At 36.2% G+C, this 16,599-nt stretch overlaps 1 protein-coding gene across 1 annotated transcript; it reads left to right on the top strand.

Annotated features, from left to right (window-relative positions):
- Positions 1-2,896: 2,896 nt before the first annotated feature.
- LOC106138877 (pinin) lies at positions 2,897-15,928 on the top strand. The gene is made up of 7 exons (XM_060949170.1): positions 2,897-3,093; positions 3,167-3,307; positions 3,806-4,028; positions 9,400-9,694; positions 11,639-11,773; positions 13,580-13,708; positions 14,925-15,928. The coding sequence occupies exons 1-7, from the start codon at positions 2,966-2,968 to the stop codon at positions 15,176-15,178; spliced, it is 1,305 nt and encodes a 434-aa protein (XP_060805153.1). The 5' UTR covers positions 2,897-2,965; the 3' UTR covers positions 15,179-15,928.
- The last annotated feature ends 671 nt before the right edge of the window (positions 15,929-16,599 follow it).

The raw sequence follows: 16,599 nt of genomic DNA, 5'->3' as shown, positions 1-16,599 counted from the left end.
GTTTGTAGCCTAAGGTAAAAGCACCTATTACGGAGGTATTTCGCAACATTTGAAAGTAAGAAGCAAAAATAAGCATAAGTAAGTATTTTTAAAGGTTCCAAACAAAATTATTATCTAAAATGGAATTTAAATTTTGTATTGCTGTTGAGTCTAAGTATCCTTTCATGCGATTTCTTATTTAAAAAAAATATTTAAAAAGGCAGGTCGATTTTCCCTAATACGGAGGTATGATTTTGGTCAGAGCCTATTACTGCGGTAGACGGCTCCTAATACGGAGGGTCAGGAAGTACATTAATTTAGGTTCCCTACAAATAATATGTATAACAATAATAGAAATGTGTAAGTACCTTTATTGTAAGTTTTTCGTTCATTGACTATTTAATTACATTATTTCACTTTAATGAAATTAAAGACGACTTTGAATTTTAAGTATATTATTTATTTAAAGTATATATATGTATATATTATTATTTAGTGTTTTCTACACGCGTGTGTACAGCTTTCACGGATTTAACAATATAAAAAAATGCAGGTTCATTTAGGAATTAAGTTTTATTTTTTATTACAATTAGTTACTTTGGCTAAGAAATAATGACGAACAATAACAATCATCTAAAATCTTTTAAAAATCAACACTTCGTAGAGGAACAAAAAGTAACAATAATGAAATATTTATAACATCAGTCTTTCAAAAACTAACACTCCGCAGAGGATAGTAAACTGTAACTAAAAGTTTTACATATTAAAAAATAATCACTTTAGTAATGGGAAGTGAACTTAATATAAGATACCTAAGTAAAGTTTAGGGTCAATTCAGGCTGCAGTTACAGTGGTCGACAGCAGCCCTAAGAGCATTTACAGCTTCGGAAGAATTTTAAACGTTCGCTACTAGACTAGCTTCGCTTCAAAACTGCTGGCTGTCGTCAGCAACCGACGCCGCATCAGCCACCAACAGTTTTATTTTTTCGAGCGATTACTGGTCTATAAAATAATGAAAATAAAGTTTAAAACTCTTTTAAAACTTGCGTCAATGCTGCCCGCTGCCACTGCTGCCTGAATTGAGCTATGAATAAAAGCGTAGTAAAAAATGAAAAGAACAATTACGTAGATTGCATTAATTTATATTAAAATATTTAATTATTTCAATGTTTTTGATTTTACAAAAAAAAAAAACATTTATAAAAAATAAGAATCAGAAAAAAGACGATTTTTTTATTTATTTACGAAACCCTAAAATCTTGTGATTTTCTGTTTAATTAATAAAGCCATAATAGGAAACCATATTACCTAATACAGAGTTACCTGGAAATAACTACCACCGTATCAGGAAAACTACTCGTGTTTTTAATAATCCTAATTCTGACCCATCAAAATTCCGATTAACAAAAGAGTGTAAATTTTTAATCAAACGACAACTATTTTGTGGCTAAGATGTGTAAAACTGAAGTAACAGTTATACACAGGATATTATTTGTGATAAATTAAAACACACCTCTCAATTTTTACCCCTCCTAAGAAACTAACATTTTGTACTCAACAGTTTTATTATTTAACTAGATTTCTAATTGAGAACACATACCTCAGAATATGGTTATTAATTTATGAGATTAATAATTATTTCAATTGAACTTTTAACTAATTCAAAAACTTAATAATTTGAAAGTTATAAACAATTAAATTTTATCAGTATTTTTCCTATTACGGAGTTATACCACCGAGTTAGGATTAGTCTATAAAATTCGTATCCTATTACGGCGATATTTTATTTCTTATTTTTTGGGTAAAAACTGAGTTACAAACGTGAAACAAGCTATTTAATTTAAAAATTTAAAAGTAGGGAAATGCTATAAGTTATTCATAAACAAACTTGAACGGCCTATTAATACGAAAAATTGCCTTTGTAAATATTAGTGTGCTTACTTTTGTTGTTCCGCGTTTGTATGAAAACACCTGTCCCGTCGATGCCGTGACATAAACTGATTGATTTTGTTGTGTTGCCAATGTGTTGTAGTTGCAAATGTCGGTTAAGTCGTGCCGTAATAAATTTAGAATAACACATTTGCGTTATGATGTACTTACACTGAACAGAACAGGAATAAAACTAAGAAATATAAATACCACCGTAATTGGAAGCGATTTTGACTACCGCCGTATTAGGAGCTTTTACCTTATATCCCTTAGTCGCCTTTTACGACATCGATGGAAAAGAGATGGAGTGGTCCTATTCTTTTTTATATTGGTGCCGGAAACCACACGGTACTAAACTAATTATTGCAGTACGAATATCGACCATGACGAAGCGCCTCGATGACAGCGAGTGGGTGCTCCGCTGACCGGCGTTTTAGCGTGAAATGGAACGTCTAGCGTGGTGGCCCGCCTCATCACTGCCAAATTGAATGATTTATAATTATGACCCAACTCAACTTTAGTGAGTGAATATTACCGGAACTTCAACAAGTACACACGAAACGAATATCGCGCGACATAGTTTCTGTGTAACCGATTCCCTATATTGTACATATATTAAAACCATAGAAACGGGAACGGAATTATTTCGGATTCTGTCTGTGATTTAAATCTTTTTTAACATGGACACTTACATTAATTGGTTACTAGCACGCCATCTAGGGACGAGTAGCTCGAATTCTACATGAGTGAGTTTAATAAGTAGTACAATAATAATTCAATAGAGGTCGCTGACACTAACTTGTGCTTTCTTTATTAAGAGCTTTTTTCGTCCTTTTGAAAAAAGTGGTATTTCTTTTTCTTTCACGTAATATTTTTTATCCCTTCTTTCAAAACATTAAAATAATTACAGAATATATTTTGTGGACAATATTTAACAACACTGTAAAGCACTTCCATGGCAACACCATCAATCGACATCAAACAAAAGTAAAAAAAAAGCAAAGCAAGCAAACGTCTAATGAAGTTATTATTTTGATATTTTTCCATTTCTAGAAAAATGGGGACAGAAGTAGCAATATCATTTAGTTCTTTACGTGCTCAACTAGAAAGTGAGAAAAGTAGTTTATTTAAAATAGACGAAAATATAAAGAAAATACAAGTTAGCGGAAGGTTTCCAAATGATAGGTTAGTGCTACCTAACTGTTTGACGTTTTATCGTATATTTTACAATATTTTACATGTGATTAATAATTTCCAGGTTCAATAATTCTTCCGGTGAATATGTGAGAGCTGGAAATCGATTAGGTGGCCGAAATTCTTTTCCAGACGCTGGCAATAATTACAAAAATGATGAGCTATACAACAAGCGGAAACATGAGACTAAAACTGTGTTTAGCAGGTAAATACAATCGCAAATTACTATGACGTTACTCATTACTGGTCGTTTTTACAAGTTTGGCCAAACGACTTGGCCATTTTTTTACTTAGCCAACTAGATGTTCTGCTTTGGACTGTCATAAGAATACAATCAAATTCATTAAAAAGATGACTAGAAGTAAGTCTATGTGAAGTGAAAAATCTCGCTAAATAATATCCATATAGGGATTGTCTCTTTATGCACTTCTAGACCACATTGTAAGGTCTTGCTTTTTGAAATAACCACACATACAAATTTACATATACAAAAGCTATGCTGAATTTTGTGAAGCCATGTTTCTCTGCAAGGAACTATACTATATCTTTTCCCTTTTTATATTCTTATGGACAAAGAACTAATTGGCTATAATTATCAACTTTGTAGGGAATTGAAGTTTATTTAATTTTTGTAATAAGAAAAGTCTGGGAAATTTTCACATAGATAAAATATGAGTAATAATTTGTTTTTTTGTCATAACAGGCTATCAGCTCGATCACAAGACAGCGATGGTGAGGAAGAGGGGCCTGGCGGTAAAAGAGCTCGGATGCCATCAGCAGTGACTCGGGAACTGCCCACCAGGGCCGCAGTGCTCCGGGCACAGGGGGACGATGAGCAGGCGAGGACTCGTAACAGACGCATCTTTGGATCTCTACTCGGGACGTTACAAAAGTTTAAGCAAGAGGAAATTGTTTTACAAACCAAGGTTGGTGACTAAATGAACTATCTTATTCATGTTATTGCTCCTAATTAAGTCATAAAGCATAACATGGCCTTTTCGAGACAGTTGGCTCAGTCTAACCCCATAAGGGATAAGACCTGATCATATTTATTTCAAAACAGAATACAATGTATGTCAACAAAACTTTATTATTTATGTATTAACCTTCAAAATTTGAGAAAGAAGCTAATAGCCAACAGAGTTGAATGCAAGATCAATTATCAACATGAGTCATGTTATCTCTTTGTAAAGATTTTCTATTTATATTGCAAATCACTATGTCGGCTGTCCTCAAGTTAGATAAGTTTGACTGCCTCATAGATTGAGGACAGCAGATGTGAATTTCAAACTTACAACTTTTAAATAACATAATATAATCACGTCTATATCCCTTGCGGGGTAGACAGCGCCAACAGTCTTAAAAAGACTGATAGGCCACATTCAACTGTTTGGCTTAATGATAGAATTTCAGTACCGGTCATCGATCTCTGCTATACGGACCGTGCTACGGTTATATCTAAATTCCATTGTTCATCAACATTTTCTCTTTTAGAATTTTATTAGTTATTTATTAAAAAAATTTCAAAGATGATGAAGTGTTCCGTTTGTGACGCGTCATTTAGTGATGGCGTGCAGTGTATGCATTGCAAGAGACACCTGGACTTCAGTTGTGCAAATATCACTGAGGCTGGATACAGGAAGCTGGGCACGGATAGAAGAGCTGCCTGGAAGTGTCCTATGTGCAGAAGGCTGTCGCCTACACCACCCACTATACCCACTAGTAACACAGTTACGCTTGATACTATTCTTGCCGAACTACGCGATGTTAAGAGTCAGCTATCAGGTCTCCCAGCTTTGCAAAAGGATATCAAATGCATCAGGGAAGAATTGGGTGATCTTAAGCATTCGCTTGAATACAATAGTGCTGCTATTACTGAGCATGCTCAAAGGATTGAAGCTCTCGAAGGCAAGTTATTGGTGATTGAGGATGTTCAGACTGGCATAAATAAGGTCCACCATGAATTAAATTTGGTAAATGGAAAATTGGCTGCATTCGAGCAAAGGGCAAGACTAAGCAATGTGGAAATAAAGGGAATCCCTCTGAAAAAAGATGAAAATTTATTTTCAATTATGGAATCCATTTGTCGATCTATTAACTTTAACTTCTCGAAGGAGTCTATCGGTTACATAACCAGAGTTCCAGTTTTTGGTGCTAAGGAAAAGTCAATTATTGCCACTTTCACCAATAGATATACTAAAGAAAATTTTATTGCTGCGGCACGTGCAAATAAAATCCTTCTAGCTAGGGACCTTGGATTCTCAAATACAGATGGCCGGGTATTTGTTAATGACCATCTTACGAGTCAGTCTAAAAATCTTCTCACTTTGTGCAAGACAACCTTAAAAGCTAAGGACTATAAGTATATTTGGGTTAAATTTGGAAAAATACATGTTCGCAAATCTGACACTTCGCGAGTTATTATTATTAATAGTGAATCCGATTTAAATGGTTTAAAATAATCTGTTTTTTGAAAAGTCTAGGGATTTTTGTTGATTTAAAAATATCTCTGTTTATATACATGTTTTTGTTTTCTTCTCATATACAATATTATTTCGTCGGCCAAAAATTGCATCGTTTGTTTAAAAATTATAAAATGTTTATTAACGCTGGCGTCGTTACCGGCCTATTGATTGTCTTTTGTTCTCTGCGTCGACGCATCCCTACCCGCTTTCTATACACTGTTTGCGCTCGGATCGTAGCATTTGTCACTTTATGTATCCTTTTTTCGCAAATGACCATTTGCTTTTGTTGTTTCTTTCTATTTTTGTTACCTGTCGCGGGCGAACATGTTTACATCAATGACCTGCATAACAACATAATAATATTTTATTTTGATTGCACGTTTCGTATTCCATGCACATACGTAGGTTTTATTTATATTTTGTTATTTACTTTAATGCTACATAATTTAAAGTACGATTATGGCTAATTTGACTCATTGTAACAGTACTGAGAAATTATGCATTTATTATCAGAATGTGCGTGGTCTACGAACGAAAACTGAAACATTTTATCGTAACATTTGTTCAATCAATATGTACCATGTTGTAGTCTTGACGGAAACATGGTTATTAGATAGTATTCAGGACGGTGAGTTATTTGACGGCAGGTATGTAGTGTGGCGGCGGGATCGTGATTATGTGTTGACGGGTCAGACGTTGGGTGGCGGTGTTCTTATTGCCGTTCGTAAGGACTTAGTTGCACAACAAGAAACTTCTCTGAATTCTTGTGCGGAGGATCTATGGATTAGCCTAAAAATACCGCAAAGTAAATTCAAATTGTATTTGTGCGTACTTTATCTTTGCGTACAGAATCAGGGCTATACATTTTCGCAACAATTGCATAATTTTTTTCAAGGGCTAAATGATAATATGTCTTCTTTCTGTGAATCGAATAAGTATTTAATTATTGGGGATTTCAACATGAGCGATATCAAGTGGACCCTGTCTACGGATACTACAGCACATCTTTTACCTACTAATTTTTCTAGACCTGACGAAACATTCCTGGTTGACGAGATAGCATTCCACAACTTGCACCAGTACAATGGAATTCAGAATGATTATCATAGAATACTTGATTTAGTGCTTTGTAATGACAGTGTGTCTGTCGCTGAATGTCCCGCTCCGTTAGTACCTATGGATAAAAATCATCCTGCTTTAGATATATTTGTGGAGTTTATTGAAGTTAAGCCACTAAAACCTGCCCCTTTACTCAAATATTTATTTAACAAGGGTGATTACGATAATATTACTCGGGAATTATTGTTGGTTGATTGGGAATTTGAATTGTCTAGTGGATCGCTTGAGGAGGCGACTAATTATTTTTACGACTTCTTTCACAGATTGCGGGATAAATACATACCTACTAAATTAATATCATCTGAAAATTTCCCTATTTGGTATTCATCTGCCTTAAAAAAAGCTATTAAAGAAAAGCATAAGTTTTATCGTAAATATAAGGTCTATGGTAATTTTGCTGATTTGCAGTCTTTTCAGATTCTTAGGGACAGAGTGAAGCGATTGGAGCGTTCCTGTTTTGAGTCGTATATCGCGTTGGTTGAAGATTCAATAGGTCGATCTCCAAAACAATTTTGGGCCTACTTTAAATCTAAATCTAACTTGAATGCCATGCCTAGCTGTGTCAAGTATGAGGATGTTGAAGCTAATACAGGTGAAGCGATTTGTGAGTTGTTCTCTCAGTACTTCAATTCCAACTTCTCTGCTCCAGATCCATTTGATTCGCAGAATGCCTTAGTCGACTCGAATGCTACAGTTAGTGACATTCACTCAATCGTAACTGATGAGGTTGAGGTGTATGATCTGATTACTCAGCTTGATGTGTCTAAATCGGCCGGGCCAGATAAATTGCCGGCTCGGTTTCTTATTGGCTGCGCTGGTGCGATTGCTATACCTATCTCAATTCTATTCAACAAATCATTTAGAGAGCATTGTGTTCCGGTAATTTGGAAATCGGCCTATATTACACCAGTTCCGAAAAAAGGCTCTAAGACTGATGTTAAGAATTTTAGACCGATCTCTAAACTATGTATTATCGTAAAATTGTTGGAAAGGCTAACTTATAAACGTATATATTCTGTTCTCAAGGAGTCAATAAGTATTGAACAACATGGATTTCTGAGAGGACGCTCAACTACATCTAACCTAATCCTGCTTAATGACTTTATTACCGAATCTATGGATAATGGATCTCAAGTTGACGTCATTTATACCGATTATAGCAAAGCTTTTGATCGAATAAGTCATAATTTGCTTATTAGAAAGTTGTTTGCTTCAGGCATCCGTGGTGACCTTCTCAGGTGGTTTATCTCATACCTGGAGAATAGATCACAAGCTGTGGTGGTTAGTAACTATATTTCTAGTTGGATTCCTGTCCCAAGCGGCGTTCCTCAGGGTTCACTGCTTGGTCCTTTGCTTTTTACTGTCTTTGTCAATGACATTACTAGCTGCTTTAATTCATCACAACTTTTGTGTTATGCAGATGACATGAAAGTTTTTCGTTCTATTTCTTCCGGTGTTGACGTTGAGCTACTTCAACAGGACTTAGATCGGTTATCTGACTATTGTCTACGTAATAAGTTGGATTTAAACGCTGATAAATGTGCGTTTGCCACGTTCACTCGAAAACGTAAACCAGTAAATTCACGATATTTTCTTAAAGGTACCGAATTGAAAAAACAGTCTGGCATTCGTGATTTAGGCGTATTTCATGACTCTAAATTATTATTTGATACTCACATTGCCAATATAATTAATAAAGCCTCCAAATCCTTAGGATTTGTGATGCGCAATTCCAAAAGTTTTAAAAAAGCCAAAACCTTAAAAATTTTATACTGTACTTATGTAAGGAGCCATCTGGAGTACGCTTGTCAGATTTGGAACCCAATTTATGATATTTATATTTCCAGAATTGAGGCAATTCAAAAAAGATTTTTACGTTATTTATGTTTTCAGTTACATATTTCTTATAGTTCTGATCAATATGACGAGTTGTGTGCGAAGCAACATCTCGTTCCTCTAGTCACTAGAAGGAATGTGGCAGATTTAATATTTTTCTCCAAAATAATCAATAGTATTGTTGATTGTCCTGATATTCTTGCAAAAATAGGCTTTAAAGTCCCACCTAGAACTATGCGTAGTAATCCATTGTTTAATACCCCCTTCGTCAACACTAATTATAGACAAAATTCTTATTTATGGAGAACCGCTCATCTGTACAATCGAATTTCAGTAGACGCTGATATTGATATCTTTGATTTTAGCATTCCTAAATTGAGGCGGACTCTTATACAATTCTTCTTTCCAAGCGATGTGGTTGATGGCTGACCGGAGATGATATCACAATAATTTATATATATTTAACTGTCGATAGAATTAAGTTCTTTTAAATTTAGTAACTAGACGTTAACTCATAGATTGTTATTGTTGATTGTTTAGAGATTGATGTTCCTTTTTTTTTTATTGTATTAGTGTTTTGTATCTGTGAGGACCTATAATTGACCATTTGTTTTACATATGTGACGCTATTTTTTGTAAACGGTTGTTGGTCTTCCAAATAAATAAATAAATAAATAAATAAATAAATAGAATTGAGATTTGAATAGTGACAGGTTGCTAACCCATCACCTAAAAGAATAATCCCACGTTTATAAGCCTATGCCTTAGTCGCCTTTTACGACATCAATGGGAAGGAGATGGAGTCGTCCTATTCTTTCTTTTTATTGGTGTCGGGAACCGACAACAACACTTTTAAATAAATTGTATCAAATTACAGGAAGAGAAAAAGGCGCAAGTTGAACGCAAAATAGAAGAGCAAGCGCGACAAGAAAAGGAAAGAGAACAGAGAGAGAGAAAGACTTTGTACGCAGAGAGAGAGCACAAGAAAGCCACTATCAAGGCTCTGGAGGCCAAGATGGCGCGCGTGGAAGAGTTTGAGCGGTGGGAGGCGTCTCAGAAACACTTGGCCAACTTCATACTGACCAAAGCGAAACCACACATATATTGGCTGCCAAAGAAGATGACAGATAAGGCTACGGAGAAGCTGACTTCCAGTAGAAAGTTCCATGAGAGTAAGTTTGTCTATATTTGCCATGTGGATGATATTGTATTTCAGTTTTTGTTATTAACAAAGCTCTGCATGTATGATCTGTACCCTACTGACGATTTATGATGTATGGGCAGAAATACATACATACATATAATTACGTCTATATCCCTGTTGGGGTAGACGGAACCAACATTCAGGTGTATGGCTTAATGATCGAATTGAGATTCAAATAGCAATAGGTTGCTGGCACATCGCCTACAAGGCAAATTCCGAGTTCATTAGCATTTTTCCTTAGTCCCCTTTTACAACATCGATGGGAAAGATATGGAGTGGTCCTATTCTAAACCACACGGTATGGGAAGAAATGTAAGTACTTATATGTTCTCACATATCAAAAATCGTCAGTGATTTTAGTTGAGCTTGAGTTGAGGTAGTTAGTATGGTAACCTATCTTACAGCAGATTGTCATGTAAGTACATGCCACCAAAATGATCTACCACACCACTTTTTTCGTAATCTTGTATGCAAATCAATTGTTTATTTTGTTGAATAAATAATGGTAATCGGAAAATTCATTTAATTTTTATGTCGTCTTATCACTCATTGTTGATAATTCCAGCTGTTTATGGGCCCTTGTATCGCAGTAAGTAGTTATTACAGTAAGCAGCATATTTTTAATACATACGTACATAAAATGACGCCTGTTTCCCGGAGGGGTAGGCAGAGACTTCATCTTTCCACTTGCTACGATCTCTGCATAATTCCTTTGCTTCATCCACATTCATAACTTTCTTCATGCAAGCTCGGCGGTTTCGGGTACTCTTGACAAGATACGTTCTTCTAGGCCTTTCCACACCTTTCCCTCCACACTCTCCTTGTATATCTGCTTAGTCAACCTGCATTCATTCATCCTCTCCACATGACCGAACCATCTTAACATACCCTTTTCTATTTCTGTAACTATGTCTTCGTTCACATCACAACATTCCCTTATCACGCTGTTCCTTATCCGGTCACTCAATTTCACACCCATCATACTCCTTAACGCTCTCATTTCCACTGCGTTTATTTTATTATTAATGTAAGAGTTAAATTGATGAAAACAATGTCATACTGCTTAATATTCAAAGGTGTGCCCCGGGCTCATTTCCAGGATGCCACTGGACTAAGAAAATAATGATGTTATGTAAAAAAATATTTACCATAAAGATGGCTTTAAAGTTGTTTTTTAAGCCAGAGGATCCACTTTGTCCAAAATGTAAATGAACGTATTATTGTGAAATTATAATTTTCTTGAATACAATCAATGTTAGTGAGTTGTCCATAACCAACCACTTTTCATCGTATGTGAAAAGAAATACCTACTTGAAATAAGTTTTTTACAAGTTTTAACATAATCAAAAAGAATAATACACACAGTAAAATTATTTATTTATTTACCAAACCACAATATTCACATAGAACATAATACTCGTATTATTCCGCAAAACTTTGCACAGACACACTCTGTTTTAATAACGTATTAATTATTTTTTGTTTAGCCTTTCAGCTTTGGTATACAATTTTGTTTTTTATTTTATTGTAAAAATTACATTACAGTTCATTAAGATTAAATTATAATCGGATAAGGTTATGGTCAGACATACAAATACTGATTGGTATAAATATTTTATTAGTTTTGCATATGTACTTAAATGGTCCTAGCAATACTATTTAAATCTCAATTCAATTGTAAACCATGCCTGCAACTGAACGTGGACTTTCGGTCTTTTCGAGACTGTTGGATCTGTCTACCTCGCAAAGGATACATACTTCGTTCACTTCATCCACTTATTATACATAATCTTCATTTTAAAAATTAAGAATAAGTATAAATTTAATAATTTCAATATAAATATTATGTCTATTAGTATAATAATATATGTACCTACTGTACAAATAATGTCATCGGTTACCAATTCTGCAGAGTGCATGTCTAAGAAGCGGCAGGAGTTGCAAGATGAGTTGCAGCGGATAGAGCAGCGCTGCCTGCGGCCCCGCGCCCCGGGCACCAAGGAGAACCTGCCGCAGCCGCGCGCCCACGTTGCCAAAGAGGAAGAAGGTAACACCTGGAATCATAGCCGCAGAAGAAAAGGCGGACGGGGTTTTACTATACGGCGAAATGAAGCACCAATCTATATTAATATTATAAAGCTGAAGAGTTTGTTTGTTTAAACGCGCTAATCTCAGGAACTACTGGTTCGAATTGAAAAATTCTTTGTATAGACGCATATTTGTTAGTCTTTCTCGCAAAAACTACTGAACGGATATGGATGAAATTTGGCAAACAGTTAGTTTTGGCTTGGAAATAACAACACTTATGTTACTTTTTACCGCGGGATAACATCTCAGACCCACGCGAAATGAAGCACCAATCTATACTAATATTATAAAGCTGAAGAGTTTGTTTGTTTGAACGCGCTAATCTCAAGAACTACTGGTTCGAATTGAAAAATTATTTTTGCGTTGAATAGACCATTTATCGGGGATGGCTTTAGGCTCTATAACATCACGCTGCAACTGTAAGGAGTAAATCAATAATGGAAAATGTGAAAAAAAAAAACGGGGAAAATTATTCATTATATCATCCTTGAGGACTTTCATGATGCCAAAAATAACTATTCCATGCAGACGAAGTCGCGGGCACAGCTAGTTGTTAATATATACGGCTCACGTGCACACTCCAACCAATAGTGTGAGTCGGCCGCCGTTACGTCATAGATTATGTCACGAATTGGAAAGTTTTCTCTCGTTCACACATGTGTACAATGCCGTCATAACGATGCTTCACTTTTTCTGAACCACACTCCGTCCGCCTTTTTTTATACGTCTATTCCCGGAATATAATATGCATCTTACCGATATAAATGGTGGTAGTGGCCTCACCCGGTTTCGCCTTGGCCAATATAATTATATACGGGACAAAATACACAGATTGAGTTAGCCTCGAAGTAAGTTCGAGACTTGTGTTACGAGATACTAACTCAACGATACTCTATTTTATAATAAATACTTATATATAGATAGACATCCAAGACCCAGGCCAATCGAACCAAAAATTCGAACCCGGGACCTCCGTTGTCACAGACAAGCGTACTACATATGTATGTATGATATGTAAAAATGACGTGAAAAAATGCCTGCCGCGGCCTGTTACCTGAATAAAATATTGATTTTTTTTTTGTCGTTCAAAAGAAGCCAAATGTGTGGGGGGCCTTAAATACGAAGCGAAGATAACATTGATATAAATTTGTAGGCAGCCTTCTTGGTATGCGCCATAGCAACGGTTACCATGATGTTGTTTGTTAGTGATATTTCAAAAATAATAATTTTTATTGTCAAATATTCTTAATAAATTTACGTTGAATAGACATTTTAAACTGAAATAATTTTAATTATTAGAATTTTAAACTGATTATTTCCTCCTCTTTTCTCCTTCTATCTTCTGTAGGAATAACATACATACGTACATAAAATCACGCCTCATTCCCGGAGGGGGTAAATAAATATATATGGGACAAATTACACAGATTGAGTTAGCCTCGAAGTAAGTTCGAAACTTGTGTTACGAGATAGGTACTAACTCAACGATACTATATTTTATAATAAATAATTATATAGATAAACATCCAAGACCCAGGCCAACCAGAAAAAGTTCTTTTCTCATCATGCCCTGGCCGGGATTCGTACCCGGGACCTCCGGTGTCACAGACAAGCGTACTACCGCTGCGCCACAGACGCCGTCTAGGGTAGGCAGAGACTACCTCTTTCCACTTGCCACGATCTCTGCGTACTTCCTTCGCTTCATCTGTAGGAATAACTAACTTCATAACTAAGTATACTTGCTACATATTGATTTGGCTTACAGGCGAGAAAAGCAGACGCAACAAGTTCGCAGCGGACGCCGACCAGAAGGAGGACAGCGACGCTGACGATCATCACGATGACAATCATCACGATGACGCCCACGTGGAGGTCCAGCCGCGGGTGGAGGAAGGTTTGTTTGCTCGGTCAACTTTTCCGTGCCTCCCTCCTATCCCTTAGTCTCTTAGTGTGGTTAAAGGCGACTATGGGATAATAAAATTGTGATTCTTCTTTTAGATGATGTGGTAGCTGTTTGTCACTGTTTGGATCACAATGCTGCTGGTTCCCAGCACCAATACAAAAAAGAATAGGACCACTCCATCTCTTTCCCATGGATGTAGTAATAGCGACTAGGGGATAGGCTTAAATCTTGGGATTCTTCTTTAACGCAATTAGGCTAGCAACCTGTCAATTTATATGAATCTTAATTCTATCCGTAAGCCAAACAGCCGAACGTGGCCTATCAGTCTTTTCAAGACTGTTGGCTCTGTCTACACCGCAAGGGATATAGACGTTATATGTATGTAGCAACTTTCCAGGGTCATGCCATGTGGTTGCCGGCATTTTAGAACCAGACCACTCCATTTTCTCCCCACATAAATTCACGCCTCTTTCCCGAAGGGGTAGGCAGAGACTACCTCTTTCCACTTGCCACGATCTCTGCATACTTCCTTCGCCACGGTTGTGGTTAAAGGCGACTAAGGGATAATAAAATTGTGATTCTTCTTTTAGATGATGTGGTAGCTGTTTGTCACTGTTTGAATCGCAATTCCGTAATTAACTAATATTAATACAGCTGCACGTTGCCTTTCAGTCTTTGCGTGACGTTGGCTCTGTCTACGTCGTTAGGGATAAAGACGTGATTAATGTAGTACCTATGTATTAATGTAGTAACACGTATTAATTTGGTTTGCAACATAGTTTTTGTAAGTACGATTTTTTCAATCTTCTAATTGTAAAAATAATGCTAGTACAAAGTTCATTCTTGGCTTTCTGACATTTTTTCCATCACTTTATCGCTTTAAAGCTCATATCAACCTTGGTGACGCGATGTGAAGTTAGGTTTTTTTGGTCTACCTTTCCTACCCGGGCTTTGAGGCGACATGACCCAGATATTCAATATTCAACATAGCTTTCAAGTGCTTTTAATAATTAACCGTTTTAATTGTTCTAGATTCTTCTAGAAATTTTCCTAATTTTAGATTTAAGTTCTAGAAGCAAAATTGTTGTTGGTTCCTGTTTAAAAAATCAACTCGAAGTAACATAATAACTACCTACTACTTTAAAATAATATGTGGTCAACCGAAGACCTTATTGGTTCTTGTATAATCAATTCTATATTATATCAGTTTCAGACGACTTGAAAGCGGACACCATCACAGATCAGAACACCGCCAGTATCGATGCCAACACTAGTAGCGATCACAACACAAGTATCGATTGTGACACAAGTATTACTAACACGAGTATCGAAGCCGCAGCTATCGACCCCAACACTAGCATGGTCATAGACGGACAGAACACACAAACAGACAAACATACAACCGCTGTTGAGGAAGATAAGGAGGAGATGATGAATATAGATAACTTGGAGCATTCCTAACATAATAGTACAAAGGGTTCGACTAGTTCTAGTAAATAAGATGAAGTGTTGGACAATCCTTGATAATACAAAAAATCGTTTTTAATTCTGTAACTGAGTTAATGGAACGCTTTGGCAATTTTAGGCAGAATTGCTCAACCTACCACCGAAACATACCGTATGAAAACACAATAAAATAACGACCTTATTACATTGACATTAAACTTAAAATACAAAATTTCTCCTGTCATGTCGCTCTTAATAACAGATTGCTTCTGTCATACCCAACTTTCACTCCCATACATTAATGTTGGGACCAACACGCCTTTGCACATCCATGCGAGCCTTTTTGGACAGTTTCTTAGTGCTATGCAGAGTCGGCTATTGGATATATAAAAACAGATTGACAGCTGCATATTTCATTTCGTGTAGAATATTCAAAGAATAGAATAGATTTATTTTCAAAATTGGATACAAGGAATCACTTATTGACGTCACATAACTTAAATCTAATTATAACTACTAAAAAGATGCTATATTTCTTTTATTTTATAACTTTATTACGACTACACGACCTCAGACCACCACAAAGTTATGGAACTAAAAACGCAAGCTCCTAAAGTGATAATCGTTCGAAGGTTGCGGTGACCGCTTACCATCAGCTTCAGGATTCGCGCACAGATTCAGTTTGCCCGGAAACGTGTGATGAAATGTAAATTGTAATTGAATTGTGTGAGATTTAGGTATAACATTAAATTGTACACAACTAGATTATTTGTTTTTTTTTTAGACACACTTTATAAAACCACTCCATATCTTTCCTATGTATGTCGTAAAAGGCGACTAAGGGATAGGAGGCTAATAAATTTGGGATTCCTCTCGTAGGCGATGGACTAGCAACCTGTCACTATTTGAACCTCAAACCATACTGCTGAACGTGGCCTTTCAGTATTTTCAAGTGCTGCGCCGTAGCATGAAATGCGCGACGGAGACATCATCGCCGCGCGATAAACTATCGCTGTCCCGTTTCACGTCATAATAAAAAATAAAATCAGCAACAATTTATCGCGCGATAAAAACGACGTCGCTCGTGCCATGCTACGGAGGCAGGTTTCACTCAACGTAAGGTGGGTTACCTATGGAATATCCTTTAAAGCTCATCAATAGATATATTATCTAATAATAATAGCCTTAATTCGAACTTTAGTTTTTTTTTCTTTCAATAATTTTCAACTTTCAACAATAATTTCAATAAATTAGAGTTACGTGTCCATTCATTCGTCTTTTGACGAAGGCCTCCTCCAACCTCTTCCACGTCTCTGTTACGTGCCTTTATTGTCCAGATTGCACCTGCAACCTCTGATTCCATCCACCCACCTTTTGTAGGGTCTACCTCTTTTTCTGGATAGGCCAGTCTTTTTCCGGGGTACCAGTGCATTACT

The sequence above is a fragment of the Amyelois transitella genome, chromosome 18 (genome assembly GCF_032362555.1).
Source record: "Amyelois transitella isolate CPQ chromosome 18, ilAmyTran1.1, whole genome shotgun sequence".
NCBI classification, from domain to species: Eukaryota; Metazoa; Arthropoda; class Insecta; order Lepidoptera; family Pyralidae; genus Amyelois; species Amyelois transitella.
The sequence above is the reverse complement of the archived record's forward strand: the minus strand, read 5'-3'. Positions and strand labels throughout refer to the sequence as shown.